Source organism: Choloepus didactylus, chromosome 3 (assembly GCF_015220235.1).
Source record: "Choloepus didactylus isolate mChoDid1 chromosome 3, mChoDid1.pri, whole genome shotgun sequence".
NCBI classification, from domain to species: domain Eukaryota; kingdom Metazoa; phylum Chordata; class Mammalia; order Pilosa; family Megalonychidae; genus Choloepus; species Choloepus didactylus.
The window spans coordinates 2,985,457-3,005,966 of NC_051309.1; the positions used below are offsets into that span (position 1 = coordinate 2,985,457).

General features: G+C 67.5%; 3 protein-coding genes across 5 annotated transcripts in view; 1 reads left to right on the forward strand and 2 right to left on the reverse strand.

The window, feature by feature from the left end:
- Positions 1-1,712: 1,712 nt before the first annotated feature.
- LOC119530185 (basic proline-rich protein-like) lies at positions 1,713-5,749 on the reverse strand. The gene is made up of 6 exons (XM_037831398.1): positions 5,487-5,749; positions 5,057-5,324; positions 4,200-4,595; positions 3,889-3,953; positions 2,238-3,417; positions 1,713-2,162 (listed from the first exon to the last, which is right to left on the reverse strand). Exons 1-6 carry the CDS (start codon positions 5,747-5,749, stop codon positions 1,713-1,715), a joined length of 2,622 nt encoding a protein of 873 aa, XP_037687326.1.
- Positions 2,688-20,510, forward strand: part of SH3BP2 (SH3 domain binding protein 2) — a 46,402-nt gene continuing 28,579 nt past the window's right edge. Inside the window, exons 1-2 of one of the 3 annotated variants that reach the window (XM_037829284.1) lie at positions 2,688-2,776; positions 14,444-14,490. Coding sequence is in view for 1 of the 3 variants with exons in the window: in XM_037829283.1 (XP_037685211.1) it covers positions 16,720-16,787 (68 nt within the window). In the remaining 2 variants the exon portion in view is untranslated. Of the gene's footprint in view, positions 2,777-14,443; positions 14,491-16,661; positions 16,788-20,510 lie in introns of those variants that run through there. The other 2 variants (XM_037829283.1, XM_037829285.1) reach the window with 2 other exon arrangements.
- LOC119530186 (SH3 and multiple ankyrin repeat domains protein 1-like) lies at positions 8,776-11,951 on the reverse strand. The gene is made up of 5 exons (XM_037831399.1): positions 11,816-11,951; positions 11,448-11,655; positions 10,714-11,366; positions 9,531-9,766; positions 8,776-9,447 (listed from the first exon to the last, which is right to left on the reverse strand). The coding sequence occupies exons 1-5, from the start codon at positions 11,949-11,951 to the stop codon at positions 8,776-8,778; spliced, it is 1,905 nt and encodes a 634-aa protein (XP_037687327.1).

Below are 20,510 nucleotides of genomic sequence, written 5' to 3' on the forward strand. Positions count from 1 at the left end.
GCTCCCACACACGGCTCCTGGCTCAGATGGGCTGCTCTGAGCTCCCCAAGCTGGCTGAGGTCTCAGCTGGGCCCCCGCCCCCACCGGACTGCTGAGGGGCAGGAGGGAGGGTGGGAGGGAGGCAGGAAGTAATGTGGCCGGTCGCACGCCCCAAGGTGGAGGCTGCCCGTGGCCCCCTGGTTCTGCCCAGCGTGCCCCGCACTCAGGAGGAGCTCAGAGCCCTCTCGCTGGCTGATCCGGGTCCCAGGTGGGAAATCCCCAGGGACGCCTGGTCCACCCACACTGCTCCCCGTGGCCCTGGTGACAACGCCTCTCCCTGCAGTCCGGCCCCGGCCTGCCCTGCCTGGGACCCCTGCTCCGCGGGCAGCTCCAAGGTCTGCCTTGGCCCCACTCCCTTCCTTGTCTCTGTGCCTCTCCCCGGCCACCTGCTCTGGGAAGAGGACACTCACTGTGACTCCGTGTGTCTGTCGTGTCCGTCTATCCCCTCCCGTGAGCCTCAAGGGTGGGGATTTCCCTGCATCATCTCAGGGCTCCCGAGCCCAGAGGGTCTCGCAGCTGGTTGTACCTGGGGGCTGTCTGCTGACCGGTCATCAGCTTTGTGGAGCCCAGCCCCGAGCCCCTCCATGCAGAGCCCCCTTCCAGAAGTGTGGCGATGGTGTGGGGCGAGGCTGGGGCGACCCTGGACACAGGCGGGGGGCTGAGCCTGGCCACTCCCATGACGGGCAGATTTTGGGGCCCCAGGAGAGGGTGAGACCCCCAGGGTGGGTGCTGGGCAGAGGGGCAGGGAAGCACAGTGCCAAGGCCTGGGCAGCCAGGCCTGGGGAGACCCTTGGGTGGGGCCTTGGGACACTGGTCCAGGCGACTATCACCCCCCTCCTCGCTTGCAGGGTCACTGTGAGAGCCGGGCAGTGGCAGATGCTCAATGCTGGGGACTGAGGGCTGGGGTCCCCGGGCTCTGCCTGCTTCCATCCTCCTGCAGACTTCACCTGCCGCCCCCCTTCTTTCACAGCTGGCTCTCCCCACAGCCTTGCTTGCTTCTGGCGCCCCCCTCCCCGGCTTTGTCCCCCTCTCCCGTGGCCTGCCTTTGTCGTGGCCTCTCCCCCACATCTTGGGGCCTTTCCAACTTCCGTTCCCCACCCCAGTTAACCTTTCTGACCCCAGCATGCATCTCACCGTTGGGAGGTGGTGGTACAGCCGAGTCCCCCCCTCTCTGGGGCCTGGGACCTGTCGCTGGGCAGCTCTGGGGTGGGACAGCGACACGGCCGCATTCTGTCTAGCTGCAGCCCTTGGCACCCCCACTTCCTGCTACGTACCCCCAGGCCCTCAGGAACCTCCATCTCAGCATGGCCCCCTCCCCGGACCTCCCTGCTGCTCAACTCTGGCCCCTCCTGTCTGCCCAGCCCCCTCAGGGGACAGCCAGATCCCGTCCTTCCCCTGCTCACAGCCTCCTGGCCTCTGGGACCCCCAACTCCTCACCCCAGCCCCGGCCAGCTGCGGCCCCTCTGCTTCCCTGGACGCCCCGGCCCTCCCAGGCCTCGCTCCCCTTCCCTGGAACCCCTCACCTCTGCCACCCCATCCCACCACCCACCTGGCCCCCTGGGTGCCCTTTGGAAAGAAGCCACCTCCTCCGGGCACAACCCCTTTCCCCTTAAGATCGGGTCTTCCGGGCCCAAAGCTGGACATGTCCCTCGGCCCCAGCTCAGCAGGTGTCGTCAGGGAGTCCCCCCAGGAGGCGAGATGGAAGCGCCCTTTTCTGGGCCCGGACGCCCGCTCCCACGGCCTTGGAGCCAGACCCCCGGGGCAGGGTCGCCCGGGACTCGGCCCCTTTCCATGAGGCGCCTGCGAAGCAAGGGGCAGGGACCCAGCAGGCTCCGCAAACCCTCCTGCAGAGGGCCGGGTGCCACGGCCGCCGCCGGACCCGGGTCAGCCCCACGCGCGCCGGTTCCTGGGTGGAGGGCGGAGGAAGGACCGACGCCGCCGCCTCCCGCAGGCTCGGGCTGACGCGGGAGGGGGCGGACCGCGCCTCCTCCAGGGAGGCCACCGTGATCGCGGGGTGGGGGCGTCACGGCCCGGGGCCGCCGGAGGAACTGGCCGCTGGTGGTGCGTCCGCTCACCTGCATTTGCTGAGCGCCTGCCGTGCGGGGCGCCGACCCCACGCCCACCTTCCCCGCGGCAGGGGTGGGGCTGTGTCAGGGCTCCCCCCACCCGACGGCCCGACCCCCGCCGGCGCGTCCCACCTGGGACCCCTGGGGACCGCGACCTCCGCACAGGGCCTGAGCCCCGAGGGGAGTCGGTGGGGGGCCCGGGCCGGGGGCGGGCCCTGGAGGGGGCGGGGCCACGTGGGGGGGTCCTGCGGGCGGGAGGCGGGTCCTGAGGTGGGGGCGGGGCGGCGCGGGGCGGGCCCAGGGAGGCGGGTCCTGTGGGCGGGGCCGGGGCCATGCGAGCGGGTCCTGCGGGCGGGGACGGGCCCAGGAAGGCGGGTCCCGCGGGTGGGGCGGGGCCACGTGGGCGGGTCCTGCGGGCGGGGATGGGGACGGGGCCGGGAGGCGGATCCTGAGGGTGGGGGCGGGGCCATGTGGGCGGGTCCTGCGGGAGGGGGCGGGCCCAGGGAGGCGGGTCTTGCGGGTGGGGCGGGGAATGGGGCGGGGCCTGTGGGTTGGGGCGGGGCCTGCTTGCGGGGGCGGGGCCGGGGCGCGGCGCGGCGCAGCACCAGCGGCCGGAGTCCCGGCTGCCGCAGGACCGAGGGCCGGCGGGCCCCGAGCGGAGCCTGGGCCGGGTAAGGCGCGGCGGGCTGGCGGGATCGTGTCCTCGGGCTGAGCGGCCCGGGCCCAGGGTCCGCCCTCGTAGGACCGGCGGGGGCAGCGCTGCCCCGGGAAGCGCGCCGGCCGGGGGAGGGGAGGGGGCTTCGCTGCCCCCACCCCCACCCCACGGGGCCCACGAAGGGCTCGGGGATTCGCTCCCGCCTCGCACTTGCCTTCCCTCGGCCGGTCCCAGCCCAGGCGGGAGACAAGCCGCCTCTTGGCGCTGATGCACACTGGAGTGAGTGACCGGTAGCCCCGCGGCTCTGGGGAGTGCCTGCGCCTTATTGCAACAGCGGCCCGGAGAGGACGGGAGAGTCGGGGTCGGAGACCGCCCTTTCCTCCTGGAGCCGCCTTTCCCCACTGCCTGGCGGTGGCTTCCCTGGTGAGGGGGTTAAGTCCTCTCCCCCCGGGGTGCCCAGAGGTGTCGGGGGCTGTGGGGTGTGAGCCCACCCCGCTGCCTCTCTCGCCCTGCGCGGCTCCGAGCTTCGCGTCCTTCAGCGCCTGTTTGTCCCTCCGTCCAGGCTGCTGCCGCCGTGCCTCCCGGGCCGGTGTAAACCGCGGTTCCCTGGAAGCGCCCCCGGAACTGGCCTGTCCTGTGCTAAGGGCCCCGTCCAGGCTGCCGGGGGTGCCCCGAGGGCGACACACGTGCGGTCTTGCCGGTGATGTGCATGGCCAGGTCCTGGCACGAGGGGGTCTGGCAGTGTTTACCTGCCTTGGTGATGACAAAATGATTAGAATTGTACCCCACGCCAAGTCCTGGGTTCAAGTCCTATTGGGCCCCTCCCTCCCTCCCTCTCTCCTTCCTTTACCCAGGATACCTGCCCAGGTGGAGTGCTGGGAGTCTGGATTTTGGGGCTGCAAGTCTAGCGCTCCTTTCCTGGGGGCGGGGCCTGGTGTGGGACCCTGTGGAGCCCCCCATGCCCCCATTAACTGGCCTGGTGTATCAGGGCGCACCCCAGGCAGAGAGGCAGGCTGCAGGTGGCCCAGTCCAGAACTGACAACTGGGGCCTTCTGGCAAGAGGGGGGCTCCAGGAAGCTGGCTCTTTTGGGAAGCCCCCCAGGCCTACAGGATCAGGGAGGAGCTCACCTCGGAGGCTGGCCCAAGAGGGACAGAGAGGGGGTGTAGAGACAGCCGGCCTGCCGGGGTGCTTCCTGTTCACATGGACAAGGGGAAGCGGGGTGCTGAGTCAGCTCTGGCCTTGCCGCCCCCTCCAACACACACGGCTGCACACACATACAGGCTCCCACAGGGGAACCCGAAGCTCCAAGTGGCTGGAGAGAGCATGAACTTCGGAGCTGGTGTTCCGTGTTCGAATTTGGGTGCCACCAGCCACCAGCTGTGGACCTTGGGCAGGACCTTCCGTTTCCTCATCTGTGAAGTGGGCAGGCGGGCCCCACTTTCCCTCTCGGGGTGGGGGGGGCTGTGAGTGTTGAGGGGCTGTGGTGGCACAGGGTTGGTGTCTCGTGGCTGCGGCTGTTGCCGGTGTGTCCTGGAGGGACAGCAAGTTCCACAGGGCCTGCCCTGCTGGGGGCAGCCTGGAGGCCTGGGGCAAAGGGCACGGCACCCACGCCCGCCCACACGGGCCCTGCGGGCAAAGGCCTGAGTCCAGCAGGAGTGGCCGGGCTCCAGTCTGCAGCCCTGGGGCCGGAAAGCCGCTTGGGTCCTCCTCTTGCTGGCTGCCAGGCGGCCTTGGAGAGGCCCCCGGTACATTCCTTGTGGTTCTTTAATGGCTGGCGCTGGGCGCCAGTGGACCGGGGATGCAGTCTGGAGGACGGGTCTCTGTTCTGTGCAGCCTGCTATGAAGGGAGGGGACCCCTGGGCCAAAGGGTGTAGTGCAGCCAGTTTGACCAGAGTGGGGTGTGGTGGGCATGGCGAGGGCCCTGGGAGGCAGGGACGGGGCTCTTGGGCCCCTGAAATCCCCTCTCAGAAGGTATGCGGCCCCTCCCCAGAAGACTTTTGGGTGCCACCAGGAGCTGGGCCCGCTGTGGGCCACTCATGTCCTGGGGCCATCCCGGGCTCTTTGCAGCCTTGGTGGTCAGAACCAGCCTTGTCTACCCCCCCCCAGGGCCCCTCCTCACCACCCTTGGGCTGTGCATGGGGGGTGCAGACAGGACGACACCAGGCCTAATGGAGCCGACTCAGCTGTGGGCCCTGAGACGCAAGCTTTGTCAGAGAACTACATGTCTGAGCCTCAGTTTCCCTGACTTGGGCTGCATGGAGGGATTTGGTTTCTGTGGGCAGCTCCTGAGCCGACCCTGAACTCCAGGGAGTGCTGTGTGTGAAGTGCCCAGGCTGGAGGCAGGATCCAGCAAGGGTGCAGGTTGGGTGAGGGTGCATGGCAAGGGGGCCCCCCGGCTGCTCCAGGAGGAGGCGTGGGCTCCAGGAGGGGGTGAAGGTACCGGCTGCCCCCTTCCTCCTCCCCAGGCCGCCCGAGGGGCCAGCACCTCCTGTCGCCGGGCCCGGGGGTGGCCGAGGAGGCCTGCGTGGGCCGGGCGCGGTGGGTCCCGTCAGCCTCCTCACCCCTTCCGACAGCCCCTGGAAGGCCATGGGCCCTGGGGGGCCTGGCTGGGCCCTCACGCACTCACAGCTCACTTCCTGCCACCTGGCCTGAGCCCTGGGCCAGCTCCCGTTCCAAGAAGTGCCCTCTGCTTCCTCGTGCGTCGGGAGTGTTGCCACATGCCTACCGAGCCTGGGCAGGGGCGGCTGGGCTCTCCCGCTCCAGGCTGCTTGCTGTGGGTGCAGGGCGCCCGCCTGCCCGAGCCTGCAGAGGGAGGACAAGTCCCCGCCCCAGGGCCTGCCAGGTTGGTGGGTGACAGTCCCGGAGGCGCGGGGTGCGTCCCCCACAGGCCCGGGGTGAGCCAGCCTGGGCAGGCTTCCGGAGGCTCCCAGAGAGGCAGCACCTCAGGAAGCCTGCCCAGAACTTCTGCTGGAACCAGAGGGGAGCCATCGCTGTGTCCCCCTCCCTCTGGGCCCCGGCTCTCCGTGGGGTGCCGTCAAGGCCCTTCTGCTTGTGGGAACTGAATGAGACGGCCCCCCGTGGGGAGTTCCCGGCCTCGGCGAGGGGATGTCACAACCCCGCGACGCTTCCGTGGCATTAGACAGCCGTGCGTGCCCTGATCCCGGAGGAGTCGGCCGAGCCCCAGCCTGCCTGGTTGGGGGGCCGGGCCTTTGCCTTCTGGGGCCAGTGGCAGATCTCCATCCAGCCCCCTGCCCTGGGTGCCGAGGGTGCCTGGGTGCCGAGGGTGAGGGCACGGGTGCTGGCCAGGCCTGGCAGGGACTCCCAGTGCCTGCTGCTGAGCTGGGAGGGTCCATTCTGGAGCATCCCAGAGCGGGCGGGCGGGTGCTGGGCGTGCTGGGCCCTGCCAGCCACGAGCTCCGCTCAGCTCCCTTTGAAGTTGACACGTTGGTCTCCCGGCTGCTGTCATCCTGGACAGGGCGGCCCAGCCCCAGGGCCCTGCGTGGCCGAGTTTCCAATCAGATAATGGCAGGCTCCCGTCACGGCCCCCTGCCCGCCCCCCAGTCCCCGGCCCTGGCTCTGGCTGCCACAGCCCTCCCTGGCTGCCATTGCCCGCCCCATGTCAGGGGCCTGGGGCCTGGTCTCAGCAGGAGGGGAAGTCTGAGGCCCGGGCACCCCAAGGGCTCCACCCCACCATGGAGACAGTTCCTTTCTCTGTGGCTGTCACTTTGTAGAGACGAGTGTTGGGGCAGGTTCCGCTCAGGCACCTCAGAGCCACCTCCACAGGGGAACCCTGGCTTTGGGGAGTGGTGGGGCAGGAACTGGGAAAGCTGGCTTGGCACCTGAGCAGACAGGCGCAGGAGACCCATGCCCAGCGGGCACCGACCCCTCGGCCACGACCTGGCCCTGGGCTCAGGGCCTGCGGCCCGCGTGCTGGGAAACTTGTGCCTTCCTTCAAAAGCACCCTCCTGCCACCCCGCAACTTCCTCTCCTCCCATATGAGACCAGAAAGGGAAGCCCCTCTTTGGAGGGGCCAGTGGCTGATGCGTCCCTGGCCAGCAGTGCATGGGGTGCAGGGGTGGCTGCCCAATGCTGGGCCAGGCCCAATGTGGACAGAACAGGGGGTGAGGCCTGCAGGGGGCTGCATGCGCCAGCTGGCAGGAGGCGTGGGGGTCACCGGGCCACGAGTTGAGTGCGGCTGTGGGCCTCCGAGCCCAAGGACAGGGACGGGGCCTCGAGGCCCCCCCGATGACCCACCCGAGCTGATGGCACCCGGAGACGCGGCCCTGGCTTCCACTAGAGGCGGTACCACCACCCCACCTCGTTGGCCCCCCCACCTGGTGCTCTCCTCCCCAGGGATTCCCCCTCCCGCCCCCACCTCCTCCTCATCCTCTCAAGCTGGCCGGGAAGGACGCCCAGCTCTGGGGACCCCTCGCCCACCCTGGCGCAGCCTTGGAAGCGGAGGCTGGCGGGGGCTGGGGCTCTTGGGGTGCCCTGCCTCTGGGGCTGATTTGTTCGGGGCCGTGGGCACCTCCCCAGGACCCGGCCCTGCGCAGGCTCCAGAGCCCCAGCTGCTGGGGGTGGGCTGGGGTGCCGGGCTGGAAGAGGCCTCTGTGTGCACCTCTGTCAGGGGAGACACCCCCTACCCGGGGGTGCAGGGAGATCCCCGAGTTCTGGCCTAGCTGGGGCTCCCCACGCTGTGGCCCTGCATCCACTCTCTCTGAGCCCCCCACCTCTCCTGGGGTCGTTGGGGAGGGGCTGTCGAAGATGTGGCTTGGGGCACAGTGCTGTCGGTGGCGGCTGTGCTCCTCAGGCGGGGGTTGCGGGGGGAGGCAGAGGGTCCGGAAAGGCGCCCCCCAACAGCAGGCTCCAGCTCCTGCTCTGGCCCAGGGCCAGCGGGCACCAGGGGGCAGCTATTCCAGGCTGGGGCTGGGGAGTGGGGGCAGCTCATCCACAGCACCAGGCCCGTGAGGAGCCAGGCCAGGGCCTGGGACTGGTGCTGGGAAGGGGCAGTGGGGAGTGGGCTGCAGGCAGGGTGCTGGCCCTTCCCGTGTGCAGCTGGGAGGAGGTTCCAGCAAGTCCCAGGCCACCCCGGGGCATGCAAAGCTGGGGCCTGCTTTGGGTGGGAGCAGGAGGGGGCCTCAAGACGGGAAGTGGGGCTGACCTGGAGCATCCCCCAGAAGCACCCCCATGCAGAGACCCTCCTCCCCGCCCTGTGCTGGGCTCTGGGACCCCAGACTCAGCCTGGGACCCCTGGCTTACTGCCACCAGGCCCCAGGGGGTGCCCTGGAGGTGACCCGATGGAACTGGAAAGCCAGGCAGAAGTTTGTGGGGGGCAGGGGGTGACGGGGGAGGGGCAGGCAGCCGTGGTGGAGGGAACGGTGTGAGGGGTCAGGGAAGGCTGTGCCGGCTGCCCCGTGTGGCTGGACCTGGGTGAGGGTGGGCAGGACGGGAGGGCAGGGCCAGAGCCCCGAGAGCCACCAGGAGAGCCCCCACCCCTGCCTTGGTCAGTCTGGAGTGGCTGGGAGGGGACACTTGGTCCAGCGCGGCCGGCGAGCCCCCTCCGGCCCCCTCTCCTCTGCCCTCCTGGCCTGTCTGCCCAGTGCTGGGCCAGCCTGGACTGTGGACCGAGGAGGGGGCAGGGAGCCCTGGGGCTGCGCCCCTTCCCGCCAGCACGGGGCCCCCCGCCAGACCCTTCTCCTCCCTGGGCCCCGAACAATGGGGCAGTGTGAGGGCGCCTGGGAACAGCCGGGCCCCCCGGCCTCCGCGGTCGGGAGCCAGGCGGTGAGTCACCCCCGTTCCCAGGCGCCGGGGGGAGCTGCTCTCAGTTCCTCCTTCCCGGTTCGCGTCCCTCCCTCTCGGCCCCGCGGCCATGGCCGCCCCGCTGCCCTCCCCCGCCTTGGCTGCCCTGTCCAGCGGAGGCCCGGGCCTGGGACACACACCCCACCGCCTCGGGTTCCCTGCCCGCCGCGCCCCCCAGGCTCCCTGCCTGGTGCAAAAGGGCCCCACGGCTGGCCCTAGACCCCCGCCTGCCCTCGGGGGTCTCGGATGACACAGGCTCCCAGCCCTGGTCCCTGTGAAGCCCTCGGAAGACGTCCGGGGCCCTCAGTGGGTGCGGCAGGCGGCCGTGCTCCGTGTGCCCTGTGAGGCGGGGAGTCTGGCGGGATCCGCAGCAGGGGCTGGACAAGTGGGGGACCGAGGGGTCGCAGCCCCACCCTGGGGGAGGGTAAGCTTGGGTGTGGGTGGGGGGTGCTGGGAGCTGCCCCGTGAGCCCTGATGGGGGCCGAGAGCTGGCAGGCGGGCAGCACCTCCCTGCTCCTGCACCCCTCCTGCTCGCCCTCTTCCTCCCGACTGCGTCGTCTGACCCCCAGCCTCTGCCCCGGCTCCAGCGAGGAGCAGAGGGGCTGCCCTCTCTGGCTGCCTCCGGTCCCCACTGCATGCCCAGAGGGCGGGAGGAGGCCTTGTCTCCCTGCCACCTCGCCCAGCCCTGGGCCAGGGTCCTCTCCACCCCCTAGGGCCCAGCGCCTGGGACCGAGAGCCTGGGAGTGCCGTCTGCATGAGCCCATGTGCAGGGGAGGGAGCCGAAGCTCCAGGCCCCCAGCTCCAGGGGCGAGGCTGGGGCTCAGCCCAGTCAGCGACGCCTGGGCCCGGTGCTCACCCAGCTTTGATTTGAGGCCATGTACACTCAGCTGGGCACACAGCCGGGCACAGCCCTGACAGGGCCACCTCCTTCCCCCCCCCATCTGGAGGTGCACCCCACTGTTGCCCTGACCCCAGGGCCTTTGCTTGAGCTGTCCCCTGACCCGAGACCCCAGCCGTGCAGTCTCTTGCTTGCTCCCAGCGCTCTGGCTGATGTGTCAACCATCTGGGCGACACGGATGGCACGAGGACGTGAGTCAGAGGTGGTCCCTCCCCCAGCAGACTGGGCGCTCCAGATGGAGGGTGCGGGCAGCCTGGGTCCTGGGTGGGAGGGCAGGCAGCACTGCCCCCCACAGTGCCACGAGGGGTCTGGGTAAGACGGGGTGCAGGAGAGACAAGGCCCCCAGGCCCTCCCCTCCTTCCCCGTCAGCTCCTGCCCACCCATGGCCCAGTGGCCCAGCCCTCCTGCTCCCTGTTTCCTCAGCTGCTCCAGGGCTCTGCAGGGCCTGGTTCGCCTCACACCCACACTGCCTGCTCCTTCAGCTGCCCACAGGGGCCAGAGGAGCCCTTTGTCATGCCCGTCTCCCCCGGCACTTGCCCCCATCTGACACTCCGTCCCTTTTGCTCGCTGTCCCCTGGAGGGCAGAGGTTGTGCCGTGGCCACAGGGCTGAGCTGGGCCAGGCCCCACAGCTCCTGGTGCCACCCAGTTCCAGATGTGGAAACTGAGGCCAGGCCTCTGCTTCTCGGCCAGAGCTTGTTCTGGGGGTGAGCGTCCCCCCAACCCCACTCCCGAGGGAGCCAGCAGTGGTGAGTGGTGCCCAGAGTTGGGGCTCATGGCTGGAGAGACGTTCCTGGGCAGCTCCCCAGAAGTAAGGTCTAAACAGAGGCCAGAGACGTGCCCACCCCTCGCACCCCTTCCCTCAGAGGCTGGGCCCTGTGGTGGCTCCCCAAGCACCCCTTTCTGAGTGCCCCACCTGTGTCCTCCGCCTCCTGCCCCCTCTGTCCTCGAGGGTTGGGGGCATGGCCTGCCTAGGCTGGGGCCGGCGTCCTTCCTGGCAGCACACCTGGGCAGGAAATGCTGGGTGGGGGCGGCTGGGACCACAGGCCCATGGGTTCCCCCGGACGGTGACGTGGGCTAGTTGGCCTTTGGCTCTGGGGCACAGGCTGTGCTAGCTGGGTGGCCGCGGGTGCAACGGGCACAACTTCCTTGTCAGGAAAGCAGAAGGCTTGTCCCTGGGCCCCCCGTACCCCCGCCGGCCCACCGGCTCGGCCCTCCTGTCACAGGAGCTGCTGCAGGCAGGAAAGCCCTGCTCACCTGAGTGACCCCTCGCCGTGGCCTCAGCAGATGAGAAGCCTGTTGCCACGGGATACGCGGGACATGTGTCTCTGGCCTCCTGCTGGGTGGCAGCCCCTGGACTGGCCGGGACTGGGGGTGGCCTGGCCGGGAAGCAGGCACCTGATGCAGGTGTGCCCCAGACTGCTGTCTGGAACTTTCTGGGGCCCAGCGTGGTGGGCTCGGCAGGTGTGTGCTCTGAATGAACCTGCACGATCCAAGCAGCCAGCTCAGCAGCCGCCGGGGGAGGAGGGCGTGGGCTGGTGCTGGGGAGGTCCCAGCTTCTGTGGGTCCCCGTCCACCCAGGCGTCGGGCTTGGCTTTGACCTCAGAGGAGGTGGCCCAGCTCCTGGACGGTCAGCCACCAAGCCCAGCTGGGGCACTGTAGGGGGCTTGTTGGGGCAGCTGGCCTGCTCTGGGCTCGAGAGCCAGTGAGCTCCCTGGGGAGCGGGTACCCTTGGGGAGCGGGTGAGCACCGTCCTGGCCCCACGTCTGCTCTGCTGGCCTCGCTTTGTGGACGAGGAAGCTGAGGCCACGAGAGGGTCCACACTGGCCGGGGCCACCTGGGAAGGGCCCGGCTCTGCTCGGGGGGTGGAGAAGCCCCCGCGCTGGGCACCCGTCACACAGTCCAGGGGCCTGCAAGGACGGAGATGCCACACTGGGGGCTCTCGGGGTGAGATGAATGTTTAATTCAGCAGGCAAGCCTGTGGGGGGCACATGGGGGGCCTGTGGGGGTAGCGGGAGGACGCTGGCTCAGGATGGACACACGGAGACCCCTGAGCTGCCGTGGGAGAGGGGAAAATGTCGCAGGGTGGGGGGTTGGCCTGTCTGAGGGGCTGGGGGAGCATCCCCCAGTGGACTGAGGCCGTGTTGGAGACGGGCAGGGGCTGGCATGAGGACGGGTCCAGCCCAGGGGAGGAGGTGTCTGGAAGGGGCAGCCGAGGAGGGCGCAGCGGGCTGAGTCCCAGCCCCAGGGTCCAGCGGGGCACAGGGGCGGTGAGGGAGGGCCGGTGGTGAGCAGGTGAATGCCTGACTTGGTGGGTGTGCGGCTCAGAATGGGGCCGAGGGCTCTGGGGCCCAGCTACAGGGGCCAGGGGCCTGGGCTCCCTGGGAAGGCACCGGGGGCTGCGAGCAGGCCTGCTGTGTGGCCGGGGGACCCTGTGACCAGTGCCCTGGAGCAACCTGCCCACCCACCAGGTGCTCCCCGAGGCACCCCCACATGGAGTGGCCACCCCACTCTGCAGATGGGGAAGCTAAGGCTCAGAGCGCACTTGGCCAGGAGCGGGTTGGAGCTGGGCTGCCCTCTGACCCCTGCACTCTGACCCCCTCGGGCTGGGGGCTTTGGAGGGGAGCCACTGGGTCAGCAGGAGCTGTCATGGCAGGGGAGGCGTCTGCACCCGTGCAGAGACTGGGCCTCGGGGTGCCAGGCCAGCCTTGCTGCGGAGCCCTGAGCCTCTTTGGGCCGGGGCTGGTGGAGGCCCAGCTGCACCCACGCGCCCAGTGCCAGGAAGCAGGGGGCCCGGCCCACGCGGCAGCTCTTGACAGCTTCTTCTCAAGCAGTCAAAGGTGGAAACTTGTCGTGTTTGTGATGAACTGAAGTGTGAATCCTGGAAACGCCTCTGCTGCGGGGTTAGGGGCAGGAGCGCGTCAGCAGGCTGCCACCCCTGCCCACCCGCCTCTGGGCTCCCTCAGCCTGCAGCCCCTGCCCTCCTGCCCAGCCCGGCCGGAGCTCCGCACTCCCACCCCGTGGAGGGTGCTGCAGCCCAGCTCGGGGAGGGAGGCGAGGACCCAGGGCGGCAGCCCCCTCCCCAGCACCCCATTTCCACGTGGAGTGGGCCTGCCCATGGGCCTTTCCCTGATTCCCTGTCCCCCGGGCACCGGCATTGCCCAACTGCCTGCTGCTTGGCACCCCGCGACCCTGAGAGCCTGGCCCCCCCGGTCCAGCACAGCGCCGTCTTCTGGAGACGCCACCACCCCCCATGCATCTGCCCGTCCCCCCATTCTGCGATGCACTGGTGGCCTCTCTCCCATTTCCCCATCCAGAGGTCTCGGATGCACCATTCTTTGAGAGTCGGGTTCACTTTACGTCACTCTGAGCTCCAGGGGCCCTCCCAGCACGGGCTGGTCACGGGGCTGTGCGGATGTGGTCCTGAACCCCTGTCCCCCTGGCCAACACTTGGGCCCAGGCTCGGGGCTGCTGGGGGCACGCATGGAGACCCTCTGGTGGGCAGGGTGGGGCCGCTGGGCTGGAGATTTCAGAGAAGAGGTGCAGTTCCAGATGGTTCTGCTCTTGGGAAGGGTGGGGGAGCATTGGTTGAAGACGGTTCTGTTTCTGGGGGGTGCTGATCGCCTGTGCCCCGTTCTGCAGGGCAGGCCCAGAGTCGGGGGCCCGGGACAGGGAGTGGGCTCAGGCCCCAGACCCTCCTCCAAGGAACGAGCTGGCCTCTGCTCCATCGTGGGGACAGCCTGACCGAGCCTGGCGAGGGGCCCAGGGGCTGGGAGGAGGGACGGCAAGTCCGGGGGGGCCAGCTGGGATGGCGGGGAGCTGACCTGGGCTGGTGTGGCATGTAGAAAGGCAGAGGGGTGAGCTGGCCCGTGAGGACGCTCCGTCCAGCTGGAGGTGGGGGGCTCCCTGATGGGGCACACCCCCAACTTTGGATAGGGCTTTGGGGAGAAGACTGAGGCTGTGCAAAAAAGCACCATGACCCAGACGGCTCAGAACAGCCGGAACTTTCTGTCTTGCAGTGCTGGAGGCCAGAGGTTCGAAATCGAGAGCCTGGGGGATGGGGTGGGGGGCTCTGTCCTGTCTCCCCTGACTTGTTGGGGTCCTGGGCATCTCCTGGCCAGAGGCTGCGTCTCTGCTCAGCTCCTCCTCTGACTCTTCTCAGGCCACTCGTCCCTGGACCTCGGCCCCAGTGGTCACCCACGCGGGTTTCATCTGAGTCCTTCACTGAGTCACGTCTGCAAAGACCCTTTTTCCAAACAAGGGCCGTTGACAGATCCCGGGGTCGGATGCGGTCGTGTGGTTTGGAGGCCACCTTTCCGGGCCCTGCTGCCGGGGCTCCCCCCACCCCACTAGCAGCCCGAGTGTCTCCAGAGTTCCCTGGGAATCTGGGCTTTCTTGTGGGCCTGCTCTGGAAGGCGGGTCACAGTCACGGCCCCTTCGCATGGCAGGCAGTGAGGCTTGGAGAAGGGGCTGGCAGGGGAGCCGGTGTGGGGGTCCCTGGCTGTGCTGGCCCCCTCTCCACTCCCCACACCAGGGGCTGCAGGCTGCCAGGCTGTGAGGGGACCCAGGCCCGTGGGAGGGGCCGGTGAGAAAAGTCTTCTTTTGAGAGCTGGAGGTTTCCCCAGTGGGGATGCCCAGCCCCTGCCCCCTTCCCTGGGCTGAGTGCTCTTGCTGAGCCTGCAACCCCCCAACTTGGCACCTTCAGTGTCTGAGATGCTCATTGGGGAGGCAGGCAGGCATCGGGGCCGGGGGTGGGGTCCTGGGACCTACAGGTTTCCAGTCCCCACCCCTATGCCCTGGTAGACCCTCCACTCTGAACCTCAGTCTCCTCATCAGTTGAGTGAAAATGCAGGTGCGGTGAGGCGTGAGGGGCAGGGGCAGGGCTCAGGCTTGGGGCTCCAGGGACAGGGCTGGGCGTTTACTTCACCCCGTGCGGGCTGCCAGGCCCCGGAACCCCGAGTGAAACTCCCCTCCTGTTCTCTTTCAGGCTGACCCTTGGTCCCCTGCCCTGCTGGCCGGCTCCCACCCACCCCGGTAAGTGCCCTGCCTCTGGGCATGGTGGGGGAGGTCCCCAGGCTGGGGAAGGAAGTTAGGGGGCTCCAACTTGGGGGGGACGGGGGTGGGAAGACCAGGGCTGCCCAATGCTGGCGGCACCCCAGCCGCACCCCAGCCACACGTCTCGCTGCCCAAATGCTCCAGCATGGGCGGCCTCCCCGTTCTCGGGTTATCTGTGGTGTGTTATTTACCCCAGTGAGGAAACGCTGCCTCAGGAGATGGAGGCCATGTGGGGAAACTGAGGCCCAGAGTGGTGGGCTACTGAGATCACATCACTGCTCTGGCCCGCGACCCCCTCATCCCACCCCCACCCCAGCAGATTCCTCTGCATTTGTCAAGGCCTTGAGCCTCTTCCCCCAGGAAGCCCCCCTCGATCCAGTACCCACTGGGCCTGGCACCTCCTCTGGAACCCCACAGCCCCGCAATGCCCCCAGCCCTTCCCAGAGCTGCCCTGGCTCTGGCCCAAGCAGACCCTGGCCCAGGAGTTCCTTGCCTGCCATTTTCTGTCGATTCTCAGCACCCACTTCACGGGCAAAGACTCCGTGGCTCAGAGAGGTTGTGTCGGTAGCTTGAGGTCACACAGCTTGCAAAGGGCTGAGCTGGGATAGGCACCCAGCTGTGGGTGACTCCAGGGCCCTGTGTCCACCCTGGCCAGGAGGCAGAGGGAGAGGGAGAGCCCTGCCTTGTCCCCCACCCTATGTGCCGTCTGTCTGTCTGCAGTGGCAGCCTTCTGCTGGAAACCAGCCTTCCGCGCTGTCTGTCCTTGGCCTGGGGAGGCCGGGCAGCTGTGCCTGTGCACGGCTGCCCCAGCAGAGGACCCCAGCTCTGGCCCCTTGGCGCGGGGCCTGGCAGCGGGCCGGGGGGGGGTCAGCAGTCAGCACAGCTGGTGCCGGGAGCTGCCTGTGGGACTGCACGGTCAGTCATGTGCAACCAGCGTGTCAGCCACACAGCAGCAAACTGAGCTGCGAGGCAGCAAAGGCGTGTATTTGGGGGTCTCAGAATTGTAATTCGGGGAGCACAGATTCAGGTAGCCAGTTCATATCCCGTCTTGGCATCTCCAGGCACGGGTTTTTAAGGGAAAAGAAGATTAGACATGTCCTATGTGGTTGGGGGGTATTGGGGTGCTCTAATTGCCTTCCAGGTTTGAGTTACCTGAGTACTTTGTCTTGTGGCTTGTTTGTGGGGCCCAGGTGTCCTCGGGGTTTTGGGGAGCCCTGTTGAGCTCTGGCTGAGACAGGTATCCGAGTTGGCGGAGTGGCCTCCCGCCTCCACTTCGAAGCTCTTAGCCACAGAAACTCTACTTTGTTTTATTTCTTTTAACAGGTGTCCGGGGCCGGGTGGGGGCGAGGGCTGCACCTGCCCCTCCAGGACACCTGATGGCCAAGGGGGCTGCTGCTTCTCAGGGGCACCCATGGTCTGTGGCCTCTGTCCCCCGGGTCCTGCCGTGGAGGTTCCCCGGGCTGTGGAGAGCCGCCTCCGTCTGCTGCTGCCCCCCAAACTGGCCGGGCCCCACCTGGGGGAGTTGTGGCCTGGAGACACATGCTCAGGGGAGAGGCAGGTCCTGGGTTCGAATCCCAGCTCCACAGCCTCCTGGCCTTGGGTGGGGTAATGGGGGGGGCACCGGGCATGGTGGGGCTGCCTCCTGAGAGGGACCCGGGGCGGGCGTGGGGAGTGACTGGGGGCTCTCTAGTGTCCCAGGGGCTCGGAAAGCCCGCAGCGATCAGGGGCCAGCAGGGCTGGGAGGGCAGCCTCCCATGGGGGACCCGGCATGGGGAGGGCAGCGTCTGGCTCCAGGCTTGGAGACCGAGACTGGCCCTCGGGGTCAGAGGGCAGCCGAGATGGCTGCCTCGCTCCCGGAAGGACTCACTGGGGTGGGAGCATCCCTGGGGTGGCCATAGCTGGACAGCCGCTTCCACGATGGGCAGAAGGAGCGTGCTGGCAGATGGTGAGCTCCCCGTGCCTGGCAGGGTGTATGGGGGCCGGTGCCCTGGGCTGTGGGGGCCCTGGATGGCTTGAGCCTGAGCCCCAGTCTCTGACTGCGGCTGGGGGAGGGAGCCAGGCCTCGGTGGTGCCAGCTCCCGGCGGGGGTGGGAAGGAAGGAAGTGCCAGCCACCCGGGGCTGCAGCAGGAAGTCCCCGGGGAGAGGAAGCGGGCGGCCGCGGGAGGGGACGGCAGGCTGCGCCGGGTGTCGAGCCTCCCCGCGGGGGGATGCAGGCCGCTGCCCCTGGCCCGTCCCCAGCCAGGAGGACAGCGATGTGCTGGGTGAGCGCCATCAGGTCAGTGGGTGGCCCTGGGACCGGGGGGCTCCAGGGGCAGCCCGCAGCCAGCACCCCTAGACCTGCCCAGAGAGGTCGTGTGGGAGCCTGGGGGGGAACGGGGGCCTGTATGTGGCCGCTCGGCTCCGAGGAGAGCGCCCGTCTGGCTGGGTGGGCGTGGGGGGACCCAGAGGGGAGCCTGGGCCCACAGAGGGGGCCTGCTGTGAGGACACCCCCACACCACCCCTCGTCAGCCTGTCCCCCCACAGGCCTGTCCAGCTGCTGGGGTGGGGGACCAGGTCAGGGCGGGACCCTCCCACCCTCTGGACACTCGCCTGGGGTGGGCCTTGGTGTTTGGGTCCTGTGTGCCCCGGGTGTGTGTGTGAACTGTGTGTGCGTGCGTGTGCAGGCATTCCTGGACGTCCCCGCTGGCTGTCCCGGGGGGGCCTGGCACAGAGCTGAGGACTGGTGTGGGTCTCGGGCGGTGGGGTGGGGGCTCTTCTTGCTGACCCGGGAAGGACCCTCCCTCTGCAGCAGTGGGTTCTCTGTGTGGCTGCTCGCTGGGTGCCATAGATTTTTGGTTTTGATTCTCTTACAAAGAGGGATTCTGGGAAGAGGAAGGAAGGGAGGGGAGAGTGAAAGGAAAGAGAAGTGAGCTGGGGGTGAGGCTGGGGAATGGCGGGGTCCCCTGCAGCCCCCCCCCATTGCTGAGCACCCCCCATGTGCCAGGCTGGGATGTGGCCATGCCGGGGTGGGAGTGGGTGTGCCCCACCATTTACCATCTATGTGACTTTTGGGCCTCTCTGACCCTCGGTGTCTTCCTCAGTGACACGGGGCTGACGCTGATCCACACGTTAGGTGGTGTCAGGCAGTGACGTGGGTGATCCCTGGAAGCATGGGGCCTGCCTAAGGGAGTTCCCGGTGCCCTTGGGGCGAGTCTTGAGCCTCTCCTGGCACCAGCACTGTCTCTGCAAGACAAGGCGGGGAAGAAGCCTCTGGGGCCTAAGGAGCAGTGTGGCGACACGGGGGCCTGTGCAGGGACGGGGGACGGGGTAGGGGTGAGTCGGACCTGCGCCCGGGCTGCCAGGGTGGTGTGTGGCCCTGAGCCCCCACCCCACCCCCAGGCTCTTGTTGGCCCCCCGGAAGCTGTGTGTGTGAATGAGCACCCTGGGGGGCCCAACTCTCCTCTCAGGCTGGGAGCCCCCATCTCCCCCCGCGGAGCCCACAGACAGGCCGACCCGGTCACCACTAACGGTCACCACGTGACACTGTGGTCCCACAAGGCGTCGGCTCCCACACTGCCGCCGGGGCCACATCCACAGGTGTCAGGACAGGGCCTGCAGGTGGGCTCCCAGGACCCCCACCCGCTGTCCTGCACAGCCGTGCACACGCATGCACACACACATCAGCATGCACACCCCCCCCATGCAAGCCTGCAGCTCACGTCCATGACACTAATGGGGCAGGCGGTGACTGCACGCCCCTCAGGCCTCAGGGGACCGATGGAGGTGGGGAGGGGGAACCCCAGCAGCCTCAGGCCTCAGAGTCGCCTGAACCTGTCTCTGCTTTGAAAGAAGGGTGTGCACAAGAGCAGAGGTCTGCAGAATGTGAGGTGCCCTGCTTCCTGATTGTGCATGCACACATGCAGGTGTGAGTGCACACACAGGTGTGAGCACACACAGGCATGAGCACACACAGGCATGAGCAACACAGGCGAGAGTGCACACAGGCGTGAGCACACACAGGCATGAGCACACACAGGCGAGCGTGCACACAGGCGTGAGCACACACACAGGCGTGAGCACACACAGGTATGAGAGCACACACAGCCATAAGCAGACACACAGGTGTGAGCGTGCACAGGTGTGAGCACACACACAGGCATGAACACACACAGGTGTGATCACACACACACACGGGTCCCGCAAGTGCCGCCTGCACTGGCCACCCCACGCTGAACGTGGGTCTCCAGACACCCTGCCCCAGTGACCGCTGCACTTCAGGGAGCAGGAGACGAGGCTGCAGCCCGCAGGGTACCCCCAGCTCGGTGGGGACAGACGGCCCAGGGGGACCGACCCCATACTGCGGGGGTCGGATGGACCCCCATGGGCCAGGGCCGTCAGGGAGAGCGCCGAGGCCTGGGGTCTCGTCGTCCTCAGAGACGACCCTGTGGGCTGGCGGGAAGGCCGGGGGCCCTGGGTGGGACTGGAGGTCCGGGAAGACTGCCTGGGAGAGGGACGCTTCAGCCAACCCTTCCTTTTATTTTTGAATCGTTCCTGGCTAGCGTATAGAAATACAACTGACATTTTAAGGAGCTCTGTTCAGCTATAATTCACCCAGACAGTTCACCCATTTAAAAAGTAGAATTTGATGGTTATTAGTTTACTCACAGATATGAGCAGCCATCACCTGTCAATTTTAGTTTAGAAACGCTATACTCTTTAGCCGTCCCCCCATCACTGCCCCAGCCCCGAGCAACCAACAGTCTACTCTCGGACAGATTTGCCCTTTCTGGACATTTCTTATAAATGGAATCATGTAATATATGTGCTCCTTGGTGACCGACATACTTAGCACGACCAGATTCTCCGGTATTGGGGAGCTGCGTTCCTTTTTATGGCCAAATCACATTCCATTGCGTGGACGGTCCGCGATTTGCTTGTCCGTTTGTCTGTCGATGGTGTTTGGGTTCTTTCCCATGTCTTGGCTGTCTTGACTGATGCTGCTATAAGCATTTGTGCACATATTTTTGTGAGGACGTATGTTCTCATTTCTCTGTGGAACGCTGGTTCATGGGTGACTCTGTTTAACTGTTGGAGGAGCTGCCGACTGTCTCCTGCGGCGGCTGCACCGTGTTGCCGTCCCACCGGCAGTGCCCGTGGGCTCCGATGCCCCGCACCCTCGCCAACACCAGTAGCGGGGCTTTGTGAGTCCGGCTGTCCTACTGGGCGTGAAGAGGGATCTCACTGTGCGGTCGCAGTTGACTCGTCTTGGGGAGGGTGGCGGCCGGTTGCTAAATCCTAGGCTCCCAGGATTGCTCCGAGGGTACCGGCGGCGGGGGCTCTTTCCCGGAGGCGAGGGCGAGGCGGGGGACTTGGCCAGGTCCCCGGCGGGAGGCGTGCAAAGTATGGAGGGCGGCGAGAAAGGAACAGGCGGGACACGTTTCTTTTAGGATGAAGAAAACCAAGAGAGTTTATTAGGGGAGAGTACAAGCTTATATCGGGCGGTTTAGAGGGTGGGGTAGCTGTAGAGGTTAAAGGCTTGGATTGGTTCTGAGAGGGCGTGGAGGTTGATTGAAAAGGGGCGAGAGTTGCTCCCGTAACGGTGTCTGGCAACAATGTATGCGCACCGGTGGTGATGGGAGTTGCACTGGCAACGGGGAGTGTCCGGGCAAGATAAGGGGGTGGGGAAAAGGCGGTTCCCTCCGGCAAGCCTCCCCTAACAGTGGTGTATTTTGGGTGAGGAAATGGGGCCTGCCTCCGGCCTCACTTTCCCAGGCCCGGGGGGCTGTAGAGGGCGCTGTCGCCCGTGCCCACTACCCTCCCCAGGGGTGGATCCGGACCCCAGCCCAGGCCCGCCAAGTTGAAGCACGTAATCAGTGTCCCGCATTTCCCCCTTCTTTTCTAATTAAAGGAAGAAGCTTACTGGAGAGGTCCGCTAAGGGATGAGGGAAGGGGGAGGTCGGGGAGGGGAAAAGGGGTTGACGGTGGCTCAGCGAGGCTGGAGCTCGGCGTAGGTGTGGCG

What these genes read in the sequence shown, in the direction of transcription:
- LOC119530185 (XM_037831398.1), bottom strand. Translation starts at nt 5,749, where the DNA reads ATGGCTCCCCTCTGGTTCCAGCAGAAGTTCTGGGCAGGCTTCCTGAGG. An exon ending in AGCACTCCCTGGAGTTCAGG is followed by an intron (nt 4,596 to 5,056) that starts GTCGGCTCAGGA and finishes CCTTCATAGCAG; the next exon opens with GCTGCACAGAACAGAGACCC. An exon ending in CCCCCACCCCGAGAGGGAAA is followed by an intron (nt 3,954 to 4,199) that starts GTGGGGCCCGCC and finishes CCATGTGAACAG; the next exon opens with GAAGCACCCCGGCAGGCCGG.
- LOC119530186 (XM_037831399.1), bottom strand. Translation starts at nt 11,951, where the DNA reads ATGTGGGGGTGCCTCGGGGAGCACCTGGTGGGTGGGCAGGTTGCTCCA. An exon ending in AGCCCAGGCCCCTGGCCCCT is followed by an intron (nt 11,656 to 11,815) that starts GTAGCTGGGCCC and finishes TGCCCCTTCCAG; the next exon opens with ACACCTCCTCCCCTGGGCTG. An exon ending in GCTCAAGCAAAGGCCCTGGG is followed by an intron (nt 9,448 to 9,530) that starts GTCAGGGCAACA and finishes CTGTGTGCCCAG; the next exon opens with CTGAGTGTACATGGCCTCAA.